This window comes from Xenopus laevis, chromosome 6L, assembly GCF_017654675.1.
Source record: "Xenopus laevis strain J_2021 chromosome 6L, Xenopus_laevis_v10.1, whole genome shotgun sequence".
Lineage (NCBI taxonomy): Eukaryota > Metazoa > Chordata > Amphibia > Anura > Pipidae > Xenopus > Xenopus laevis.
The window spans coordinates 67229445-67250846 of NC_054381.1; the positions used below are offsets into that span (position 1 = coordinate 67229445).

At 36.9% G+C, this 21402-nt stretch overlaps 1 protein-coding gene across 14 annotated transcripts in view; it reads left to right on the forward strand.

Moving 5' to 3' along the window:
• The window catches only part of amph.L (amphiphysin L homeolog), a 110558-nt gene that overhangs the window by 21183 nt on the left and 67973 nt on the right, over positions 1-21402 (forward strand). For 13 of the 14 annotated variants that reach the window (XM_041565404.1, XM_041565406.1, XM_041565412.1 and 10 more), the window contains exon 1: positions 3484-3621. In XM_041565404.1, coding sequence (XP_041421338.1) covers positions 3553-3621 — 69 coding nt within the window. In that variant the 5' untranslated portion in view covers positions 3484-3552. 14 annotated transcript variants of the gene reach the window in all.

Sequence of the window (21402 nt, forward strand, 5' to 3'; positions counted from 1 at the left end):
ACATCTGCACCTGATTCTTTAGACACAAGGGAGCTGTGTCTATTAACACAAGCTGTTCTGGAACCCCAGGACCTTCTGCCAACTTTAGAGGTGGTCTCACCAATGTAAACCCCAGGAATTGTGAGAAAGCCTAATGACATTGTGCTGCAGAGAAAAACAAAAGACAGTTTTATCCAAGGCAAGCCAGCGGTCATCACGCCTCTTGGCATCCATGGTAAGATAATCTGGACAGTATAGTGCTTAGTAGTGCAGAACCAGGTCTTCTGGTGGGCCCCAGATAAGACAATCTAATACTGCCTGCTAATATTTTCCCCTTACTCACCACCAATAGTGATGAGCACAATTTTTCTCCAAGTTTTGCCAGTAAAAATGACACCTATAGACTCTAATGGGTTAAAGCATTTGTTGAGTGTTCAAAAAAAATGTTGTTGCCCATAGACACAGACACTTTACTTAGAGGAATATTTATCACAACTCGTGCACTTAATTTGAATACAGTAATAACTTGAATGATAAATCTTTGTTTATTATACATAATGGGGCTCATTTATAAACAGTGGGCAAAATTGCACCTGGGCAGTAACCCATAGCAACCAATCTGTGATTAGTTTTTTTATGCCGGCTGCAGGTTGAACACTGAAAGCAATCATCTGATTGTTTGCCATGGGTTACTGCTCAGGTGCCCAGATGCAAATGTGCCCACTGTTTATGAATTAGCCCCTGTGATTGTCCTGTAACCTGTGTTAGTAATGTTTCATCAGATGAGTGGGCCATTCTATGTATAAATTGTAGTGGTAGTGATATTGTGCTGCAAGAAGAGTATTATAGAATAAAGGCTAATAAAGACTAATACAAATCCAAAATAAAATAACCAGTAGTGGATTCTTAATTATTTTTGTCAAAATCGATTTTGTTTGTTTTTTTGTGTGCATCCTCAACCCAGAATTTTTTTTCTGCTGCAAAAATCTTAACCTTGCTCATGCTAGTTAGAACAAGTAAAATCTGTCAGTGGCTAACAGCATAAATGTGTTGGTCGCAGATCCAAAGGATTAAAAATGTTTAATAAAAAGTATAAATGAGAATGGAGAAGTTAATCACAGAGGAGTGGCACTGGTCACCCCATTGAGTATGACCACTTACTCGTCTGCACTGCTTCTCACTGAAAAAAGCACTGGCCTGGGGTACTGTCCTAGTGAGTGCCATCTCTTGTTCTGTCCTGATCTATCTAGGTACATACTCAGCAGAGCAAAATTTCCGCTTTTTGTATGTAAGCTCTGATTTTGTGCAGAACCCAGCTACAATGCATCTCTGGGGCAAAAACAAGATGGTGACAGGGCACTAGAATTGTAACCTTGTGTGTACTGCTGTATTCTTTGTTAACCTTAAAAAAAAGATTTGCAGTAGCTTCACAAAAGGTCACGAAAAATTTGTACAAATGCTTTACTCCTAAATAATTGCTCAGATATTGATAAACATGCCTTGAAGTGCTTCGAGCTTCTATTTTCCAGTCAGTCAATGGGCTGTGTGACATCACTGTGCATCTCAGAAACTCACTGTAAAAATGTATTATTTGGCATACTTTTGTTCCTAGAGAGGCCCTTTTGTCATTTATTGTTATCTAGTAATGCCTGATGTTTGCTGATTAGCAGCATTGCTATGTTTTGTCATTCATCATTATTTACAGTACTTTGCTGTTGGAAATTGGTCTTCATAAAGTCAGGGAGCTGTGGCCCCGAGTAGTACACTAAACTCAGCAGAATTCACTTTTTTTTTTAAATACCTATGTCCCAATTGCCATTTCATTTTCAATAAAGAAAGCTAAAATTGTCACCCTAGGGCACTCTGAGGTCAGTCAGTTGTTGTTTCCTGGCCCCTTTAATGCCAATATATATTACATATAAATATATTATATTTATATATTATTAATAATAGACTATACATACATATAACATACAGTTCTTTCAAGCTTATGTGCTAAGTTTTAAAAAGAGACAAGAGGCCGGCAGTCTGTGCCCTGTACAGCTTAAGAACCAGGCTTCCCCGATGCTCTAAGTTGGGCCACGGAGCACTGGTGTTACTACAGAGGAAGTGGACAGCTTATTTTACAGTTGTTAGAAATGCACCCCAGTTGCTCTCCTACCTACTGTGGCTTGTGTGGGCAGGCAGGGAGCGAGGGGGTGGGTCATTGTTATTGTGCATGATCAGCCTCTCTCACCCTTTATAATACAGAATTCTTCTTACATAAACATTTATTCTTGTAGTAAACCATTTACCAAACAAACAAATCCTCACTGTAATACCCCACCCACACTCCACAATCATACCCTCACATATACAGTAAATCTGATCAGCAGTAACTGCACAGAGGGGTTTTGCAGTGGATTGCCTGACTAAAAAAATATGCAGTGCCATGAATAGAATATATGCAAGGGTGCAAAAAGCAGGAGGAGTATGAATCACACAGGAGTGCAGGGTGCATGCTGAGTGACACATATTTAAATTCCAATTGATTTCAATAATAATAAAAAATAAAAGTCTTTTTTATTCTAATAGAATTAAAACAAGTATTTTTCAGCACCTTGGACAGCTATATTATTCACCCTCCCACATACTCACTGGAGCCCTCAGATTCATGCATGTTCACTAACATTCTAAATCAAAAGCATCACCACCCAATTACAGACACTTACATAGACACACATTTATTCACATGCACTTAACATCTACACCTTTACCAACTCAATAACGTATTCACACAATCACATAAGCAACACCCACGAACACACATACAAACAATGAAGCAAATGTATATTATTTTTAGAAATAATGAAACTGAGTTATACACTCGGTCACACTCACACTTAGTATACATATGTGTATATATAATTTATGTGAGGGTATGGAGGGGTGTGTGTATGGATGCTGGGTTTCATTTGGAGGGCTTGAACTTGATGGACTTTGTCTTTTTTCAACCCCATTTAACTATGTAACTATCTTATCATTAACAAAGACACTTCTGCTGTATCCACATACACCCACAAGATTGCCCTGCCTTCAAGTTTCCATCTTCCCAGCAAGTCCCTTAAATTCCTAACAGTGTGCCTAAATGCATTAAATGTGCTTTTACACACACCAAGGGGTAGATCTGCTAATTCACACACTCTACAACGTGATTTTGTTTTAATTCTATTGATATGAGGTTCTGCATGATGAATGAAATCTTTCCTTAAAAAAAAGTGTATATTTTTTTCACTTGATGTAGCTATTTTCTCTAAGTATAAAAGGTAAGCAGTGCCTAACATTTTATAACAGTCATTGTTTGTTGGAGGATTATGGGAGTTGTACCCTCTCAGATGCAGTGCCACACGTTGGACAATTTGTATTGTCTCCACCTCGCTTTCCTCTCTTGCTTTCTCATTTTTCTGTGTGCCACTTGCTTCTTCAATATCATCCTACCCAGACTCCTCCTCTTCCCCTCCCCTCCCTTTTCATTCTCCCTCAGCTTCCCAGCTCTATCTGATTCCTGTCATTTGGCTCCCTGGACCAGCAGCCATGGCTGATATGAAAACAGGCATCTTTGCTAAAAATGTCCAGAAGAGGCTTAGCAGAGCCCAGGAAAAGGTAAATAAAAGAAGCATTATTATTTTAATGTCATTGTTTTTGAGAAATTAGAGAAGGATACATGATACGGAGAGGGAAGAATAGCTCATTTACTGCGAGCCATCAGTAAAATCTTGCTTGTGTATTCATCAGAGGTTACAGTGAAGGGCCCCAGTACTGCATATTGCATTAGGCTGTAGCCAGTTAATTTTTATGTATTGCAATGCCATGCATGTTATGTACTATTCAGCAGCCTGCTACTATGTCATAAGGAAACCACCATAATAAAATAACTGTTCTAATTCACTTGGTAAATTGATATCCTGCAGCCCTGTGCACTGGTAATGCCATGATGGTTTGTACGGGGGAGGGTGTGCATACGGAATGAGCTGTTGGTTTCTGTTCAAGAGCTACTGGATATGGGATTTTGTGCAATGCAGCAGGGGCTGTAGGTGAATATTGCAAGGCTGCAGGATGGAAAGAGCCTGGCATGGTGCAGGGAGGGCATGGTGCAGATATAGGAAAAAGAAGCTCTTGCACAAGGTCACAGTATTGCTAAGCCATTTAGATGCACTACTGAATGTCAGATGCAGAAAATGCACCCTGAATAACAGGCATGTTAAAGTCACTGATTAAGGAAGCAGGGAGATCTTGCAGTATAACCAGATAATACTCTGTGGAACTATTCTGGTGCTATATAAATAGCAGAGTGCATTATAAACAGGATTTAATTAACATGCTTCATTATTTATTAAGGAGAGAAAAAGTGTTTTAATCCAAGCTGTGATGTGTTACTTTACAGATTCTTCTGGTTGATTTTGTCTTCCTTTATACAGTAATGCGTATGTTTCAAATTTAAAATAATCATGTCTGTACTAGGCAAATCCCATCTATGTCCGTGTGTACACATGTAATGCTTAAATTACAACATGACTATGAAGTCCCTTGCCAGGTATCAGATTTTGGAAAATATAGGAATACGCTTCCTTATAACATATATACAAGTCAGGTTGTACTTTTGCACTTTTTACATTTCCACAGTCTCTATGAATGATGGTATTTACAGTGACATGATCATTTAGTAACTCTCCAAAATTACCCTGTTCAGAGGTCATGCAGATGTTGATAGACTACAGTTCCCAGCAGTCACCGTTATCCAGTGATGATAGAAGGGATGATCTTTAATACAAGGGTAGCTATAGGGGAGGAATTCTGAAACACATAGTCTAGAACTAAATATTAAAAAAGCCATGTTTCATGTTTAATTCTTCAGCTGTTTACTATAGTTTCTTCTATAACCTATGTTATGTTGTGAGTTTACTGTGTCAAGGATCATCTTAAATGTTACTGAAAGGATTCTTTTGTTTTGGTCTTTGTAATGTTGAATAAGGAGGAAATTTAGGCCAAATGGCAGCACAATGGGCTGAGTACTGCTGTAGAGAGATTACATCTGTCATTGTGATTTGTTGAGGCAGATAAACAATCTGCTGTCACTTGTCTCCGCCTACCCCCCCCCCACACACACACATGCACATTTGCAATGCAGTAAGAGGATTGCATTTCCTTTAACCTTTTCACTGCTCAGTGATCCCCTTCATGTTTTCAGACTTGAGCTGAGGTTTTCACTGACCAATGGTAATGTTTGTTGTGCTATAATGTAATTAGGAGATTAAATCCTAAAAATAGTTTATAGCTTTGAACAAAGGGGCGAAGGAATAGTCTCAACATCCTAACTATATATAGTTAAATGTTTAAAAACATAACATTTGCCAAACATTATCACTTAAATAGATGACTGAAATGAATAGCTTTGTTATGTGTTTGTTCAAATTATTGGATTCAAGACTTAAGTTATGCTGAACTACAGCTTTCAATACAAATTGCTGCTATTCAGATTCATTTAAATTGTATGTTGGCTGCAGCTTTAGCACTGCAGACATTAGAGGGGTTATTTATATTTGCGGGTAAAGTTGCTGTACCGTGTTAGCCAGTAAAAATGTTACAGGGCAACCCTTTTGAAATAAGAAATAAAAGTGGTATAAAGGGGATACCTTTATTGGCTAACTAATGTAATCATAGCAAGCTTTCAGAACATTTAAGTTCCTATTTCAAGCTGATTACAGGAGTTATTTATAAAAGGTCGAGTTTGTGAGGTTTTTTATACCTCAAAATCCTAAATCCAGTTGTGTGGAGATGCTAGCATAAACATATCATAAGTGAAAACAATAATTAATTAAAATGTGGCAGATTGTTTTCAGACAGAATTAAAAACTGCTTAAAGGAAAAGGAAAGGCATTTTCTACTTGGGGGCAGGTCCAGACTGAGAATTAAAATAGGCCCTGGAATTTCAGTTATACAGAGGCCCAATCAGCCTGTATAGAGGCCCAAACAGTCCCCAGTCCCCACCAGCCCACTAAATACTGACTTTTCTATGGGCCTTTATAGCAGCCCCTCTGGCATTTGCCAGAACCCACAGATTGCCAGTCCGGGCCTGCTTGGGGGTGCCAAATGTAAGGCACCCCAAAGTGATTCTATTTACTTACCTAACATACTGGGCCCTGATCAGCAGAAAAACTGCACCGGACCGGGTTATTCCAGCGAGCACCACGGAGTGCTTGTCATCCAGCTTTTTCTTGCGGCTGCTAGTTCAATAGATCGAACTTTTTTCAAGAAAAGGTGGTAATATCACTTAGGGGTGCCTAACTTTTGGCACCCCTTCAATAAAAACACCTTTCCTTTTCCTTTAATTAGTTAAGTGTTTTACATGAAGTTCTTTTTTTAGGTCACTTCAGCAAAGGGAGCCAGGAATAGCATGAGGAGGAAGAAGAAAGGTGATAGAAATTATATAATATATAAATATAATAAAGAATTAAAATTACATTTTATAATTAAATTTTCATGGTAAATCCTTGTTAAACTGTGGAATGACTTTATTCTGACGTTATCCTGCTACAAATAGCCGATGCACAAGCTGCAAATGATTTCCTTTATATAGGGTTTAGATTTGGTTTAGCCACGCTCTTGGGTTTGACCGAATCCTTCAAAAAATGCTACGAATCAACCAAATCCTGAACCGTATCCAGGCCTGGATTTGTGGCCAGGCAAAAATGCCCAAATCTATGGCAGCAAAAATTAAGGGGTGGCATGCCCGCTGGCTACATCACCATTGGGGAATGCATCACTACTGGGGACAGGAATGGAGATTTTGACAGTGCCGACTGAGTACCCAATGGAAGTAATCACAATGTTCCTGAAGAAGCAGAGCAGAGGGGGAAGCAGGTGGTGTGAGGATTGGAAGCTTCAAGTAGGTGAGGTTGGGGGTGCGAATGAGAGGAGGTTTAGGTGTAGTGCCAGTGGGGGGGGGTGTTTTGGCTGTGAGCAGTGGGGGGCCTAGGGATGCAGCTTCCTGAAATCCAACCATGACCATATCCGGTATTTGGTGCATCCCTACTATTTTCCTAGGAGAATTTCAAACTGGACAATGAAAATATGGACATACAAACAAATTAATCTTTTAATAGTCTGGAGACAGGACTTGATATAAGTTATTGATTTAAGGCAAATTACCTACATTTAGAATTGTCTGTACATCTGTGGAGACAATAGACTATCCCAGTAGATGTAATCTATTTAAGTCTGTGTCTTTTCTGCATAGCACTCCTCCCCATATGTTGGTCTCTGCTTGTAATTCAGTTCAGGCATATGTGCATTTTCCTTTTTGTTACTTGATCTGTATACATATATTTACATATTTGTTAATATAACTATATATATATATATATATAATATATATAACATATATATATATAGATATAGATATATATATATATATTTCTCATCAGCTTTGAAAAATTATTGAAATGTTCAGATAGTTTGTTTTATTGATTAACATTACAAAGTAATTACACCACTGTTATATTTGTATCAAAAGTTTTATCAGAATTGTGCAGTTGTATACCATGTGTATACCACATGGTAGCTTTACGCCCCATTGTTGCTCCAGTAAATACTCTAATACTTGTAGATTTTAGTTTGTTTAAAACTTTTTTTCCTAATTGGGGATTCTCTAGTAGTGTTCTTACATGGCAGATGGCAAATAGGTTTGCTAATGCTACAGTGGACTTGGCTATATTCTCACTTCCTAGGACTGTACATAATGCCATAAACTCAACTTACCCACTATCTCAGCTGCAATGTAATGGAGGACCTGTATGGCCTGTCCACAGGATAAGTCCACTCTGTTCATCCTTTTGCTTCTACATGCTGGAAAAGAGAGGCTTCCTATTTTACACAGGCTTACTGTATATACTATACATTAAGCATGGCTATGAAGATTTTCATTCATCCAGGTCATAGTATATCTAGTATAGGTCAATCTAAAAACAACTGGACTTGCTGAGTAATCAATGAAGACGTTTCACTACTCATCCGAGCAGCTTCTTCAGTTCAACTGACTGGTGTGGGAAATTCTCGGCATATAAACTCTTCCACTAATCCATTGACAATGGCACATTGTAACTCTTCAAAGAGGTGACATCTGAAGAATCTCACAGAGGTGTTGATTCTGTGTAGTTGTGATAGGATTATCCAATGTGTCATGTGTCATGATACAGGTGTTATTTGTGAGAGTTGCATGAATGGATGTGTGAAGTGTTCTGAATCCGCCGGGTAGTGAAACGTCTTCATTGATTACTCAGCAAGTCCAGTTGTTTTTAGATTGACCTATACTAGATATACATTAAGCATATTTACTATCCATATAAAGAGATACAGGTATAGAATGTGTTATCTGGAAACCCGTTATCCAGAAAGTTACAATTTCCAGATGGCCATCTCCCATAGACTCCATTTTAATCAAATAATTCAACATTTTAAAAAGAATTATCTTTTTTTCTCTGTAGTAATAATACAGTACCTTGTACTTAATCCCAAGTAAAATATAGTTAAACCTTATTGGAGGCAAAACAATTGTGCTGTTTTTATTTAATGCTTAAAATATTTTATAGCAGACCTGAAATATGGAGATTCAAACTATGGAAAGAGCCCTTATTTGGAAAACCCCAGCCCAGAGCATACTGGATAACAGGTCCCATACTTGTAGTGACAAAAAAAACATTTCTTTTGTTTCAAGCTTTACCTTGGAATATCATTGAATGTTTTTAGGGAAACAAAGATTATTTTAAGCAACCTGGCAAATATTAACATCTGTAAGTACCTTGGCAGAACTGTAATATTTAACCAAGCCTTATTGTAACATGTACTATAGCTAAATGCACACATATCCGGTAACCATCTGTTTCTTAACTCTACTTCCTTTTTCCACCTTTATGTCTCAATACTGGTAGGCAGGGCTGGATTTGTGGGAAGGAAACAAAGGCCTAGTCACATCTGTACTGGGGACTGTGTGGAAAATTCCAATATCTGTCAAAATCCCCTGTGTGCCCTTTCCTCAGTACTGGTGGTGGGGTGTGAGCAGCAGGGGAGAGGAGTTGCATGGTGCAGGGTGTGATTGGCAGCAGCAATAGGTAGTCAGCAGTGTGTCTTTAAGCTTTTTACTTTGCTTAAGTTGGTTAAACTATATAATTATTTTTGTCTTGGAGGAACCATCAAATCTCAATGTTCAGTGGCAGCAACAGGGTTGCAAATAAGTCAAAATAGCCTTTTTCATTTTTATGCCCCAACATAAAGGAGCTAACTGGTAATCATATACCAGACTGACAAATACAGTATGTTTCCCCAAATAACAAATTGCATGACTTTGTAATTGTTAATGCATTAGCATCTAAAGTCATCTATACAATGACATGTTTTAGTTTTCCTTCTTACTCTAGAGTTAAACTTCTTTTTGCTTCATAGGAACCTAGTTGGTACTACAACTGAAACCAAATGCTCTCAGATATGGATAATGTTTATGTGCTGTACAATTAACACAAAAGCCCTTGGTACTTTGTCGCTTTTATTTTAATTGCTTGAAAATAGATTTGGTATGGGTTGTTCAGGTATGAGACCTTGAGACATTTTATCTGTAAAACCAGTATCTTTGCACTTTAATTAATTATACATGACTTGGGGTGGGTGGTGGGCACCATCTGTACTTCCTTCTCCTTTCCAGCTTGAAGGGAGGAGGAAACAGAGGAGGAGGAATTTTTAACTCTGTGTTTTGGTCATTTCCACCCCCAAATAAAGGTCCTGATGATTTCACTCCTGGTAAACTTCGAGCTGAAATTCAGATTTTTAAATTGCAATTTCAGTTCCTCTAGTGCAGAGAGCACTATTGTACTACTGTACTCTCTGCACTAGTGATGCACCTCCCACTACCCATGCTGTCTCAACTGCTTTTTTCATCCGGGCAGTTGTGGGAGGTTGAGTAGAAATATAATCAGATTCTCCTCCAAGTAAAACCCTCTTCTTATCTAATCTGCTTTAGGCACTGGCAATACTGAGAAGAAAATAAAATTTCATTATACAGAATTCATTTAGTATAAATGAAGTATACATTTAATATTAAGTATTCCAGTGCTGTCAATGTGCATATACAGGGCATAGGGGGACTGAATCACTGTTGAGCAACGTTTTAATATACATTAAATAAAATGTTTAGTGTATAAAAATTATTTGTAAATATTAATGCTGTTGGAAGCAGTATTCACATAATCCTCTTCAAGTTGTTTAAATCAGCTGGCGTCTGCTACATTGCTTTAAAACCAGGAAAGCAAAGATTTTAAACAGCCAAGCAGGTACTGCTTTTCATAGCAATGACACTTACCAATAACCATTGAGCAATTTTTATGAATGTGTATTGGAAACTTTCTTGGATGCAACCTTGACTTTGCACACAGCACTCTTCTGTTCTCATTGCCTATCATCAGACCTTTCATGTGCTACAACCTTTGACTTAAGTAACCCCCAAAAAATAGCAGACCCCCTCATGGAAAAGCTCTACAACAAAACCATCTTTTTGTTGGAAATTTTTATTTTGCGATTGTTGGCTTTTGTCTTCTTTATTTAGTACAGGCTATTTCTTTATTGTCTGCCTTTAATGTTAGTTCTCTTGCTTGATAATAGTATTATAACGAATTTAATGTAGTGCCTTCAGGGGTCCGACAATGTGATCTGTGGGTCCACTGGTACCTTAAAGCTGTCAAATGCATGTGTCGCATCCCCTGAAATGTCCCTCTCTGTCTCATAATAAATTCTCGATGCCACGAGGTTTTTCAATGTTCCGGCAAAACCCATCACTTCATCCAAACCTATAATTTATACTCTGGGTTTTTGGTTTTTGGATTTCTGGCTTCAAATACAGACTTACTGTCAATAGAATGACAGGACTTCTGCCAACACACAAGACACACCCAACTTGATAGGTCTTATTCATGTCTGCAAGTGCAGTTATGTTTGTGCAAATTTCCTCGCAGTCAGTTGTGGCTAAAACTCCATTCTTTAAAAGTACTTGGATCAAAATGCACTCCTTGCATGCATTTCCTTTTAGTTTTGCTCACAGCCGCTGCCTTCCTGTTCCAAATTGAGTGCTGCTGTGCCATAGAGGAGCTACCACCATCTCCAGACCAGGCAGTAGCTCCAGGGTTCCGACAGTGCCATGTGTTAATGAAAGCAGTGCACTTGCATTTAAAGAATAGGACGCACACATCACTGTCATCGGAAATGACACCATGTGGATTTTGAAAATATCCTGCGGAATTGTGCTGAAGTGCAAGCAGAAGTGTGCTAATTTTTACACATCAGCTAAAATGTCATCAGTCCCTCCCCATTGTGATCACAACAGCACTGGAATTCTGGGGAAAAAAGTGTTATGGGTGAAAAAACATGGTGATTGCTCTTAAAATTACACATTGCTCATTGCACCTGCAGTCATTAATGGCCCCTAATGTCTTACTTCCCTTTCCTTTGTAACCTACCATATGCCGTCAAGCACTAGTTAGAGGATAGAAATGAATAAATGAGAACAGAATTTGAATATCTTTCATACTAAAAACAGTTTGTTTTTTGAAAAAAATCACAATCATTACAAAGCTATGGATTTTTTAGATCAAAGAGAAGGCAAACAGATTTATTTACATCATGTTTAACATGAGTTACTATTTGAATTTAATGATTCTGTTTGGTTTAATACTAATGATTCCTATAAATTTGCACCTGTAACTCTGCAACTCTGCTGAATCCAAAACAAAGTCCTATATTTGTTGCATCCAGGATGCTGGTTCAAATGGCTCTTATTTTAGGGGCCATTATTATTAACATGTATTTATATAGCGCCAACATATTGCGTAAATTCTAAATGTGAAATTGTCTAGGTTACAGTCATTTGTTGTGAAACGGGCATAAACATATGTCTGCATTGGTGCTCAGCACCATATAGTGTCAGCCTGGGGTATTAATATACTGTTTGCTTACATATACCTCCCAATTACCTTAAATTGTGGGCTTAGAGTTGCTGGAAAGTGGGTTAGTATGAGGTTGATCGGTAAATATCCAGTTATAACTGGACATGTTTGGGGCAACCCTAGTGAATTAGCCTTTATTTGTTCTGATTTGTAATTGTAGCTAAATCCATGTTTGTTTATCCCTTTCTGTTCTCTGGTTCTGACTAAATTAGTATGGCTGATGTCTGTCTTTTAATCAGCTGGCTTCTGCTACATTGTCAAAACCAGGAGTGCAGAAATATAAATGGCAACAAATTTAAAAATGTGTGCATTGGGCTGGATGGGTTATGACGAGTGTTAACTAATGCTTTAACGGTCATACATCTTAGGGGCTAATTCAACAAATTATTGCCTCAGACTACTAAAGGTTTCCTTTACATGCCCAAACATTTGCAAGAACTACGTGGAATTAAATCAAATGGATTTGATTGGCAAGCTCTAATGACCAGCTAGAAAAAGGACTTGTGATGCAAAAATCCATTGAAGGCTATGGGTCCAACTTATAAATAGAGAATGTATTTATGTACACAAAAATGTTTTTGTATATATTCTTCAATTAAGGTTTTTTTTTTTGTTGTTGCTAAAGGATTTGTGACTCCATATTGAGTTCTCCTGTTTTTTATAACAGTAATAATGCTGGAATTCTGGGGGTATAAATGCTGTATTGTGGGTAAAAACATATAATTTGGTGTTGTTGTGTGTACCAGATGCATCTACATCTGTATTTGCAGCTAGAGTGACCCTTTGAATGACCATAAGCTTTGAGAATGTATTTCTTAGGGTTGAGATTTTTTGAAATTGTGAACATAAGCTATGTTTATTGACAGCAACACATGGCAATATAAAAATGCTCTAGCAATTTCCCTGCTCATGGTCCATGTAACATTATTACTAGACAGAGAAATAGAGCAGAAAGCTCATCAACACAAAGAAGGGATTATAAAATGATTATAAAATGGCCATCCCAGTTAAAAAAAAATGTCTGCAATCCATATTTATACGTTTTGTGTAATGTCAAGTTCTCTGAAATTTCTGCTAAATCCTGGTACAAGCTACATTTTTGCTTCACAAATGTTACACTATAGTTTTGTTAATCTATACAATATGTCATTAAATACCAGTATAGCTAGAAAAGATTCATAGCTCTTGGAGAGCCAAATATCAGCTATCCGTTAATCATGTGTTGATCGGGATAACTGGTTTCCTGAGCACCCACTAATAGTAAATGTTGGGGACAGATTGTTCTACTCATGTGCTTTCAAGGCACCTCCCCTGGAACTGTATTGTAAAACATTGCATTGTAAAACTCTTATAGGAAAACTATAGCTCCAAAATGAATACTTGAGCAACAGATAATTTTATATAAACTAAGTTGCATTTAAAGAATCTTATCAAACTGGAATATATATTTGAGTAAATATTGCTCTTTTACTTCTCTTGCCTTGAGCCACCATTTTGGGGATGTTCTTTGTGCTGCCTCAGAGATCACCTGACCAGAAATACTACAACAGGAAGAAGTGTCAAAGCAAAAGACAGAACTTTGTCTATTAATTGGCTCATGTGACCTAACAAGTATAGTTTGTCATGTTTGTGTGCACCGTGAATCATATGAGGGGCTGCCCTTATTTTTTAAAATGGCAGTTTTCTATGATTACCCAATGGCACATACTACTAGAAAAGTATATTATTATGAAAATGTTTATTTATATAAAGCAGGGTTTTACATATGAGCTGTTTTATGCAATATATTTTTATAGAGACCTACATTGTATGAGGGGTATAGTTTTCATTTAAGTGTTTGTGTAGGGAGTATTTTACCTTATATGTTTTGATTCACACCACCATTTTCTAGAAGCTATGATGATCAAAGTAATAGGTTTATTGTCAGCACAACTCTTTGCACAGGTTAATATCAGTCAACCTTTTTTAGGTTTTATATTTGCCTAATACTCCATTCAGACATATTCATCCCACCAGTATTGCAATAGTAGGTGCTTAACGCATATCTTCATGAGCATGGTGGAGGAGTAAACAGTAAGACAATGGTTCTGCAGGCATTTGAAAAGTCAGGTTGGTAATACAGGTATGTGATGTGATGTGATATCCAGAAACCTGTTATCTAGAAAGCTCCAAATTACGGAAAGCCGGTCTTCCATAGACTCCATTTTATCCAATAATTTTTTTTTTCTGTAATAAAAAAATAGTACCTTGTACTTGATCCAAACTAAGATATAATGAATCATTATTAGAAGCAGAACCAACCTATTGGGTTTATTTAATGTTTAAATGATTTTCTAGTAGACATAAGGTATGAGGATCCAAATTAAAGCAAAATCTGTTATCTGGAAAACCCCAGGTCCAGAGAAGTAGAGAATTAATGGAACATATGTGTTACCTCTAATGAAAACATACACAAGAGCCTTGTTAAATTTTACAGAGAAATTCAAGATACCTTGTTTCAATAGCACAGAAAAAAACACCAACTGCTGTGCTGTGAAGTCTCAAGCATGATTTCATTCATAAAGGTCATATCTCTTAAAGGGCATGCACGGTGAGCAAGAGCTGTTCACTTTAATGCCTCTAAGGTTAGGAGACAAGTGACATGTGACACATACAGAGACGCTCATCTAGAAAGCACATGTACTATACAAATACTGGTTCTTTGATGGCTTTCTTTCTTTATTTGCATTGTATCTCATTTTAGCATTTAACAGAAACATTGAATCTTGACTCTTCAGTGGACAATAAATAGTTGAAATTCAGCCTTTGTCTCTCTTCACAGATACATTCAAATAACAGTTGTATTCTGACAATGCAATGTAACATATTTTTATTTATAACCCCATTCCATTCTAGGAAACCGTTCTATTAGGATTGCCTTTTCATTCTACTCAAAATTATTAATGAGTAGTATGTTGTAGGAATGTCAATAAATCATACTGTTTTGTATAATACTGTGTAAGAAACGCAACTATCATGAATGCACTGTAATTAATATTGTGGTTAGTTAGATTATTATAGTATCCAGATCCATTTGCTCAGGATGATACACCAAGCCAAAACCATTGTAAATAGCTAATGAGTATATAAATAGCTACACATAAATAGAAAGTTAAATAGGGTCTGGTTATTCTCTGGTGAGGGCAACCTCCTTTATTACATGGGACAGTCTGTGTAGTATAGAGAAGTAGGATGGTGAGGATTAAAAGATACATTTCTAAAAGACATACAGGATTATTTGCAGTATTGTGTTTGCTGTATTTATTAGCATGCAATGGAGAAACCTACTGCTTGAGCCTGGTTGTACCGAAATAGAGATTTCTCTTCAACTCTTAGGGGCAAATTTACTTATGGTCGAATATCGAGGGTTAATTAACCCTCGATATTCGGCTGCCGAATGGAAATCCTTCGACTTCGAATACCGCAAATAGTTTGATCGATCTAAAAACCTGAAATCCGAAAAATTTGTGATTTTGTGTGTTATAATAGACTCTTAAAAAAATCACGAATTTTTCAGAATTTATTAAACCTCAAGGGCTAAAAAGCCTGAATATAAAAACACGGCATCTCAAACCTGTCAAGGTTGCATAAAAGTCAATGGGAACAGTCCCATTGATTTTTGGCCAATTCCACAATGTTTTCGGAGCTTTCGGGTAAAAAGGAATTGTGAAAATCTAAGCTTTTCCAGCAAAGGTAATTTTCGGGAAAATGTAATAATAAATAAGCCTAAAGAACCCGAGCAGCAGCAAATTCTGAGATAAAATCAAGTTTGATAAATAATCCCTTTAGAGTACACCAATTGATAATTACAATTCTAATAATCCCATAGGAATGAATGACAATTTACTAATGCTCGAGCCTCAGGTACTAAAACCATGTGAGATTTGATTAACTTCATGCATGGTTTCCATATCAAAATACCTCGGCTTGCTGCTGATGAAAAAAAAAAAAATCTAAAAAGCCTAAAACCTGCCAAAACTGAACTGTAGCAAATTGAGGTATTCATGAGTTTAGGAACTCACACATGATTTTAGTAACCGGTTGCTGGAGCCAGAGGCTCTAACATTAGTAAATTGGCTCAATAATTTTTTAAAAAAAAGTGAACTCAGTACTACCTAGTTATGTAAACTGTAGCTGTGGCAGATAACCATAGTCTACAGTAAAGCTATAAAATAATAACAGATATACAACACCAAAGAGATTACCAGAATCATGTCCATCATCTTGCTGTTATCTTACATACATATATCACTGATGTTATTACACCGTAAAAGCATTCAGTGGGATGACCTACTCAATTCAAATATGGTGTTTTCTACCATCTTTAATAAACAGTGGAGCCCTGACTGATGGGGTTTGTGGAGTATTATGGAATTTCTCAGACAGAGATATTACTGATTTTATCATGCAAGGTCTTGCTATCTAAGTGTAATATAAAAACAGTTTCAGGAACCTTATGTTATTATACGCATCCCCCATTTTTTGCTTATTGTGTTGTACCTAACAACAGCCTATTTTAGAAAAAGGGCAATGGCAGTTCTGCTTAATCATGGGAAATTGACTCCAGTCTTCCAGCGATTAAGCCTCATCGCCACAAGTAGCTAGTTTACTTGCACCCATCCTAATATTGTGCTATAGCAAGTTCTGCAATATGTTGCCCATGGTAGTGTAGATTTAACCACTGGCAACAAATCTTACCATGTGCTGTTGCCATATAACCTTTGTTCTCGTTGCTCCCAGTGCTGGGTGCACCAATCTAGATGTCCCTCAAAGCATACTTGGCAGTAAACATGCAAGGTATGTTAGTGAAAAAAAAAAAGAATATTGGAGTTACAAGTAATAGTATAAGAGCCGGTTGGGAGATAAATGAGCTTCATTTAGTCTTCTGCTGGCAGCACCACTCTATGGCATGAAACATGCCACTTGACTGTACAATTGAATTCTATTTTAAGTAGGCATAATTGGTGCCATTTCAAATGATTCCTTAAACTGCATGTTTCAGAGAGCCTCACTGGCAGTGATTAATATGAGTTGTCCGACTAAGGAATTATTAGGGTTTCTAGCAGAACTGTGGGACCCAAAGACTCCTGGTGTGCAGCCAGATGTAGAGATCCATCATTGTTGCAGGCAAGTTAATAAGCATATGTTTTGGCATTATACGGACAAAAAACTTATGATATGAAAAACAATGTTGTAATATTCAATTCCCATTTACAGAAAAGACCCTTTGGTATTGAAAATACTTACATGACCATGATAATTCCAAATAATTGTATTTCTACCATTAGGTATTGCTTTCAGGTACTGTATGTTCTACAATATATATGATTTTAGTCCACCCCCACACAAACACCTACACAGTAGTTCAAAGGTCTTTATTACCAGACCACTGTTCCTTCTGTCACTGTTTTTCAGTCTTGCTAATTTTCTCTTGCCAGGGAATGCGAATGAGACCTTAACTTTCCTACAGACAAGATCCTGCATAACTCCTTCGATTTATTGCTTAATATCTTATAAAGCACAAGTATTATAAATCTACATTTGCAATTTGCTGACACGTTTAGTTTGTCATGGTGTATACAAGAATAAATCACTTCTAAATAACTGGTCTGCAGTGCCATTTTGTAAACAGATTGTGGCTTTGCAGTTGCAGTAAATCTTATAACAATATATACTGTATTTGATTCTCTGCTTGAAAAATGTTGTGCATTTAAATAGAGGCCAAAAGTTTGAGCATATAAGGCAGTTTTCAATTTAATCAAGAAAGTGACTTGGAACAATGGATGCTGTAGTTTATAAACTGCAGGCTGATTATTGATTCAGTTTCTTGTAAATTAAAAAAACACAGTACTAACAGTCACATAAACTATATGTTGTAGGAGTGTAGCAAAAATGTTCCCATGTAGCAAATGATGTAGAAATTGCTTAGAGGGTCTTCTGTTACTTGTTACTTCTGTCACTTGTATCTGTTCAAGACAAACCCCTGCTCAGTGTATGTGATTTGGAGATGTAATTCTTCATGAAGCCACATGCATATTTAGTAAACTATTAAAGCTTTCTTTTAATTCCATCGTAGAAAGTGTTGTAAGTGTAAAACAAGCATTGATTTCCCTTGCAGGAGTGTGGGTGGATCTTATTACTACCTGTCAATACTTCTAGCTGTTGATCTTCAATGGAGTAATATGATAAAAGTGTATACTAGGTCTAATAACCCTAGTAAACCATAGCAAAGGGAGGCATGTCATGGCAGGACAATCCTGACCATGCAAGGTTAATTTAATGGGTTTAGCTATTCTAGGGTAAAGGGTGGAGCCAAAGGGAATTTGAAATCTGAGCAGAAAGGAAGGGCATCCATTTTGAGGTGAGAGCAACAAGAGTCCCACCCTAATGTTCTTGGGCACTGGTTAAGTTTTTACTGAGGGTGTATTAGGCCCAGCTTGGGGAATAGCCGGTTCCAGGTATTAATGCCACAGCATAGGGGATGGGTCCCTGGCAATGGCAGGAGGTACATGGGTTCAGTATTCTGGTAGGTGCTTGCTTATTTTATATTCCTTTCTAAAAGGCTCTGGGAGGTTTTGTTGTTCATTAATGGATGGTAAATTATATATATATATATATATATATATATATATATATATATATATATATATATTTATTAACGATGCACCAAATCCAGGATTCGGTTCAGGATTCAGCCGAACCAAATCCGAATCCTAATTTGCATATGTAAATTAGGGGCAGGTAGGGAAATCACATGACTTTTCATCACAAAATAAGTTTTTTTTCACTAATTCCTTTCCTGCCCCGAATTTGCATATTCAAATATGGACTTGGATTCAGTTCGGTATTCGGCTGAATCCCAAATAGTGGATTTGGTGCATCCCTAATATGTAAATACATATAATATATAAATACATATATATATATATATATATAATCACCGCTTCCATAGGCACTCTCCATTCAATCGATCAGCCTACCGGGTGCTCATCCAAAGGGATATCTAATTTGAGCAAAGAAAGGGTGTTATGCAATAAAAACTTTTATATACTCTTTGAAGCAGACATATGGCCGTGAGTGCTCTTTCTTGCTCAAATTATATATATATATATATATATATATATATATATATATATATATATATATATATATATATATATATATATATATATGTAATCCAACGAGAAGCCGGCACTCTCGACAAAAAATATTAATTTGCCTGGGTGCAAGATCAACAAGTAATTTCCATCCATCCTTAACCATGCCTTAAAACTACAAACTGGCGGGAAAACAACAGCTGTAATGATGTCACATGATCAGCGTCATTAACAAGCACTAATTAAACATACAAATATCTTTACAATACACTCACTATTAAAAATATAAATCTATAATGTTCTCAATATAAGAAAAGGTTAAATACAAGACACTTTGTAACTATGTTCCATTCATATCCATCATGTAACATTTTATCACTAAATAGATAATAGAAACAGGCTCCATTGTCAATGTTGCAAGTTATATTTGTATCCAATTATGCCAAAATTAATAAAGGAAACATTTCTTAGTATTAGTTTTGTGTCAATCTTTGAGCTAGTGTCTAGAGTATAACACAGTGATGTATCTCCCCCACTTTAAATAAACTGGTTAGTTTTTAATTGTATATAAATCATTACCAACACTTGTGACTCCTTATTCCCCTGTGATCTTCGACCTTTATGTGTGCGTGTACGGCTGCTCTAAGGATATACATATGCTAAGCATAGGGATTAATCTGACCTCTGTATGACTATACCAATTGCTTATATTAATGTTTAATAGTTAACCTTATCCTATCCAGCTACAGTTGGTTAATATTTAATGTGCATCTACAATCATATAATTTCTCACAAATTGCTCTAATTATTTCTTGCACCAATAAGTGCATGTTTGAGTATTTATAAAAGTGTAATTCATACTACATATATCCTCACTGTGTGGTAACTGTTATTTTTAGGGATGCACCGAATCCAGGATTCGGTTCGGGATTCGGCCAGGATTCTGCCTTTTTCAGCAGGATTCGGATTCGGCCGAACCGAATCCGAATCCTAATTTGCATATGCAAATTAGGGGCGGGATTGAAATTGCGTGACTTTTTGTCAGAAAACAAGGAAGTAAAAAATGTTTTCCCCTTCCCACCCCGTATTTGCATATGCAAATTAGAGTTCGGATTCGGTTCTGTATTCGGCCGAATCCAAAAAAGTGGATTCGGTGCATCCCTAGTTATTTTAAACAGTGCAGTGATAGTCACCAAGACCAATATGTAATTGCCCTTATATTTTTGGTTGTATATCTACCCCATAATGAATAAACACTTATACACTATTTATAACATGTTAAACAGTGTAGTACCGGTAAATACCGATATATATTTCTAGGCCATTAGTAGCTGGACAGGTATTTGTCTTTGCCATGTGATGTAAATTTTGCAACCTTGAAGACACGAATACAAGACTTATAAAAAGGACCCTTCTGAGTTCATGGTATTTTGGCTGCCAACTCAATTTATATTCTAGCTCTCACACCATATGAAATCATTTTCCCCTGTCTCTTAAATATAATAATTAGTATATCTTAAATTTAGTGTTTCTTGTTCCAGTATGCGTAGTCATTTGCCTACATTGAATAAATGTTAGTAAGAATGGAAATACAGCTGAGTGTTCATTTTACTCAAAGCCAGCTTCAATTTATTCTTGATATTACTTCAATCTATATTAGCAGTTTTAATGCACTATTGATAGTGGGTAAGTGTCTGTTTTAGAGATTGAAGCAAATCACAGCTATTAAGAAGCAGCAGGTGACTGAGAGATAATCCCTTCTTGTTGCAAAGATGTCTGTAATGGGGTCAGGGATTTTATGGAAGTTACTGAGCTCTGACAGTGCTGCAAAAGTCAAGTGTTAAAAAGCATTGGATCCATCCTAATCAGACAGATCAAAATAAAAGAGCATTGGTATATAACCACAGGAGAGATCGTCACCAAATATAGACAGAGATCAATACTCACCCCCAGGAAATGCTGAACTTCCTATGTGCATGAAGCTGCATTGAATCAGCGCAGTTATTACCCCCCCCTTTCTTTATTGGCGCATGTGCGCTGGCGTGCTTACGTCAGCGCGCAATGGCGCGAAATTCAAATGTTTAAAAGCCGCAATTGGGCTTGTGATCATTGCCCATTATAGGCTCTTGTTCCTGAGTTTCCTGGTGCTTCTGTGCTATTATGCTTTTGCTATTCTGTGATTTTAGTTACCTGGTTTGACTCCTGCCTGTTTCTGACGATTCTGACTTCCAAAATCCTGACCCTTCCTGGTAACTGACTCCTCT